Below are 5,142 nucleotides of genomic sequence, written 5' to 3'. Positions count from 1 at the left end.
TTGTGATGTTGTGATGCTGTGATGTTGTGATGTTTTGATGCTGTGATGTTGTGATGTTGTGATGCTGTGATGTTGTGATGCTGTGATGTTGTGATGCTGTGATGTTGTGATGCTGTTATGTTGTGATGCTGTGATGTTGTGATGCTGTGATGCTGTGATGTTGTGATGTTGTGACGCTGTGATGTTGTGATGTTGTGATGTTTTGATGCTGTGATGTTGTGATGTTGTGATGCTGTGATGTTGTGATGCTGTGATGTTGTGATGCTGTGATGCTGTGATGTTGTGATGTTGTGATGCTGTGATGTTGTGATGCTGTTATGTTGTGATGTTGTGATGCTGTGATGTTGTTATGCTGTGATGTTGTGATGCTGTTATGTTGTGATGCTGTGATGTTGTGATGTTGTGATGTTGTGATGCTGTGATGTTGTTATGTTGTGATGTTGTGATGCTGTTATGTTGTGATGTTGTGATGCTGTGATGTTGTTATGCTGTGATGTTGTTATGCTGTGATGTTGTGATGCTGTGATGTTGTGATGCTGTGATGTTGTTATGTTGTGATGTTGTGATGCTGTGATGTTGTGATGTTGTGATGCTGTGATGCTGTGATGTTGTGATGCTGTGATGTTGTGATGCTGTTATGTTGTGATGTTGTGATGCTGTGATGTTGTGATGCTGTGATGTTGTTATGTTGTGATGTTGTGATGCTGTTATGCTGTGATGTTGTGATGCTGTTATGTTGTGATGTTGTGATGTTTTGATGCTGTGATGCTGTGATGTTGTGATGCTGTTATGTTGTGATGTTGTGATGCTGTGATGTTGTGATGCTGTTATGTTGTGATGTTTTGATGCTGTGATGTTGTGATGTTGTGATGCTGTGATGTTGTGATGCTGTGATGTTGTGATGCTCTCAGTGGAGGTTCTGTAGAACAGCACCAGCAGCTTGTTTCTCCTGAGAACTCTCAGGAAGTGGAGATGCTGCAGAGCTTTCTTCACCACTGTTGTGTTTGCAGACCAGGAGAGACCATCAGTGATCTGCACACCCAGGAACCTGATGGAGCTGACCCTTTCCACACTGACTCTGTTCATGTGAAGTTGTGCTGGTTCAGCTCTGCTCTTCCTGAAGTCCAGAATTATTTCTTTAGTTTTGTGTTGTTCAGTGGCAGGTTGTTTGCAGAGCACCTACCTGTCAGTGTGTTTACCTCGTCTATAATCAGACTCATGTCCCTCTGTGATGAGCCCAACCATGGTGGTGTCTGCAGACTTTATGTCTGTGTTGGGGTGATGGATCAGAGAGCAGTCGTAGGTGTAGAGGGTGAACAGCAGTGGGCTCAGTACACAGCCTTGAGGAGAGCCGGTGTTGAGTGTGATAGTGGAGGAGAGGTGGGGGCCTAACTTCACAGACTGTGGGTGGTCTCTGAGGACGTTCTGTATCCACTGGCAGATGAGGGCGGAGATGCCCAGAATCTGTAGTCCTGGACCAGGATCTCTGGGATGCTGTGGTTGAATGCTGAGCTGAAGTCCAGGTAGATCATCCTCACGTAGCTTCCTCCATGCTCCAGGTGACAGCACGGTGTGAACTGTGATGTTGATGGCATCTTCTGTGGAATGGTTTTCCCAGTAGGCAAACTGGTGAGGGTCCAGAGTGGGAGGTGGACTAGGGCTGTGTATTGGCAAGAATTTGGCGATACGATACATATCATAACAGAGGGGTCACGATACGATATATCCCGATATATTGCGATACTGTAAGTAAGGTGATATATTGCAATTTTTTTGGTCCAAAAATTCTATTAAATAAAAACCTTTTACTGGAAAAAAAATGAAAAACCAAAAGTCATTGTCTCAGAAAATTTTATTACATAGACATGCGCTAGCCTTCTGTAACGTGAAAGCTGACTACAGTTGGAAAAAAGAGCACAAAACACTTAATTTGGTTTAAAATCCAGACATTGTGACAAATAAGTAACTGTTTGTAACCTTACCTCAGCTTAGAAGGCAGAGGGTGTCGGTCTTTTCTGCTCAGATTCAGCTATCGGAGCATGAAGCTAATGTTTACTCACAATGCTAATGCTACCCTTACTCTCTGGTGCTCAAGAGGTAGAGGAGCCAAATGTCTGGCTCACTGCTGCCAACTAGTGGTCAGAGGCTGAACTACAACATAAAAATGAACGGCTGGCAGGAAAGTTGACATTTTAAATCTTAATTAAATATCGATACAGGACTTTAGAATATCGATACAGTATCAGGAAATGAAATATCGCGATATTTCAGTGTATCGATATTTTCTTACACCCCTAAGGTGGACAGGCTCTCAGGCTTTTGAAGCACTTCATGACCACTGGTGTAAGTGCAACAGGCCTGTAGTTGTTTATGCCCTGCACTGTGGACTTTTGTGGGACTGGGATGATGGTGGAGGAGAATGGTGGCCAGCGACAGGGACTGGTTGAACATACAGGTGAAGACACCTGCTAGTTGGTCAGCACACGCGTTTAGCTCCAGGTACACCATCAGGGCCGGCCGCCTTTCTGGGGTTCACCGCCTTCAGCACACGTCTCAGCTTACATTTACTTTTCTACACAGATATTTGAGAAATTGTTGACAGACAAAATAAATAAGAAGGCAAAAAGTATCAGCATTTTTAAAATTTATTTATTCATCCTTTTATGTATCCATTCATCCATTCATATTATCCATTAAAAAACAAACTTTTAGGCACAAAATAAAAAGAAATCTATCATACACGGGGAGGCAGAGATTCATAAACAAATCCAGAAGGAGGTTCTTACTTCGAAGTCCAGAGGACAAAGAAGGAGTCCAAATGTAGAGGTCAGAAAGGCAACAAGAAGCAGGCCTGGAGCAGGTCGATGYGAGAAACCAGGAAACAGACAAGAAGTTGTAATGATGACATCAGCTGGGAGAGCGTGCTGAACATTTACTAACACAGTTCAGTAATCTGGCAGAGACTAGATGTAAGAAAGGAGCTCACATGGATTAGTGAGTGGGTTCAGCTGGATTGCAGCAGAAATCAGGAGTGATTCMGWCTGATTTTGTTTTCGWGCATGTGGCARATTTCTGTTAGTTCAGTGAACCCAATTTCACCTGTAAAATATTACTGTACATCACTTATTCAATATATCAAACTGAACTAGCTGATCCAAACACCCAAAGATTTGTAAATAAAAAATATATAAGATTATCAGGGGTACACAAACCTTTTCATATTACTGTCTTGTCAGAGTTGGCAGTGCATGGGTGCTGGTTTAAGAGTTTACTCCCAAAAATGTTGACTTTATAACAGAAACTTCCATGAATGTGTGTTATAAACAGACTGGGAAAGGCTTTACTGTGTCCATACATTGTTATACCAACTTACCAGTACACATTAATGGTAAAAGATGTTATTTTATGGTTGAACATAAAAAAAGACTACAGTTTTTAAAGCTTTGAGAGTAATCTGATTTTAACAGAGTGGAAACAAGGTGACCCTGCAAACAACAGCCCTTGAGAACACTTCCATCAAGGTGGGACCTGCCAGGAAACCAAGCTACAAAACGAAGATGGCCCGACGCAGCAAAAGGAGCAAGAAAAAAGATGGACAAGACAGGTACATGAGATCAGAGCTAACATCTTTAAATATTGATTTATCCATCAGGTCAACATTTAAAAAATGTGTATTGATTTTTCTGACCTGAACTTCTGTTGTCTCTAGACTTCATTTATTTAATCTTCATGTAAAGTTTGGACAAACACWTCTAGGGCTGCAACGATTAATCGACGGCTAATCGATTATTAAAATAATCGTTAGTTGCAGCCCTAAACACACGTCTTAGAGTTGAAATTTGATTTGTGTCTTCCAGCACACGACGACACATCTTTAAGAAACTATCGAAGCATGCGGCCCCAGCACCTCTGCAGAGCAGTCGCAGCTTCTCTTCAGGCTTCCAGCAGTCGTCCAGTGACAGCCTGTCTGGTTCACCAACACACAGCCTGTCTCCTGGGCCTTCCACACCGTGTCGCTCCCCGGGCCCTGACCACTCAGGAGGTGTGTGGCACTTTGGATTTTTAAAAGTTTACTTTTATCCACTTTACTTTAGATTAGTTTATTATGATTATTTCTTTTTGCCCACCACSAAAAAGCAAAGGCACAGAGATAATGTTTTTGTCGTGTTTGAATAACCGTTGGAATCGATGCATTTCGAGACCAAAGCTAATCATCACTAACCAGTGCAAAAATGCTGCATCTRTGTGAAATCTGCTGAGTCAGAATCTGCTGTGCCACGTACTGAGAGTCACTCTGAGCACTAAAACAAGCATGGGATTCAGAAAAAGTTGAAGTAGGTCCTCTGGACGTCTCTTCTGCATGGAAACAAACAGTTTTGATTGTCATCGTTCAACCTGTTTGTCCACCATGTGGAGGCGGAGCTTATAAGGCTGAGTTTCACCTGAAACTCATCAGACTGAAGAAGTCTGTTGGAGGAGAGACGAAACGTTTCATTAAAGAAGAACCATCCAGAGGAGCTGCTTAAACTTTTTTGATTTTTCTACCTGGATTGCTGAGATGCATCAGGACATTGCATGTGATTGTGTGTAATTTTATTTCACCATTTCATTAAAATAGCTACAACTCTGTCATTTTTTGGTAAATATGTGAGCCATCATATGAAAATGAGGATTAAGTCAAATTMGGTCAAAATGACCTAATTACATTTTCAGATTCCTGCTTTAAAAYCTACATTTTGAWACCTGGATCATCCTGATATTGTTATGAATATGGATCTTCATGAAAGATGACCAGAACTCTGTTCTTGTTTTTACTTTTTACTGTGAAGAATTTGCTGCCAATGCACCCCACWGGACTACAAACTAAGTGATCACAATGATTTTCACTTTCCATTAGTGCCTCGTCAAAATAAAAGCATTACCAGTAAAATTTACTAATGCACTATTTTAACAATACCAGTTTTTTATTCTTCATTGTAACAATAATTTATATAAAATATTTTAATCTATATGAAATGCATATTAAATCACTTTAACACAACATTTCACAACAGATATCATGAGTAAGTTCATATATATGACTTAATTTGTCTCGTTGGTTACAATAATAAATAAATATTTGGTCTGAATCCTAATTTTATG

At 40.8% G+C, this 5,142-nt stretch overlaps 1 protein-coding gene across 1 annotated transcript in view; it reads left to right on the top strand.

Moving 5' to 3' along the window:
• Nucleotides 1–5,142, top strand: part of LOC106528731 (microtubule-associated serine/threonine-protein kinase 3) — a gene marked incomplete at both ends in the record, with an annotated part of 73,647 nt that overhangs the window by 66,876 nt on the left and 1,629 nt on the right. The window contains 2 exon segments of the mRNA XM_014023968.1: nucleotides 3,468–3,604; nucleotides 3,858–4,042. Of these exon segments, the coding sequence (XP_013879422.1) occupies nucleotides 3,468–3,604; nucleotides 3,858–4,042 (322 nt within the window).

This window comes from Austrofundulus limnaeus, unplaced genomic scaffold, assembly GCF_001266775.1.
Source record: "Austrofundulus limnaeus strain Quisiro unplaced genomic scaffold, Austrofundulus_limnaeus-1.0 Scaffold399, whole genome shotgun sequence".
NCBI classification, from domain to species: Eukaryota; Metazoa; Chordata; class Actinopteri; order Cyprinodontiformes; family Rivulidae; genus Austrofundulus; species Austrofundulus limnaeus.
This window is presented reverse-complemented; position numbering and strand designations above follow the sequence as displayed.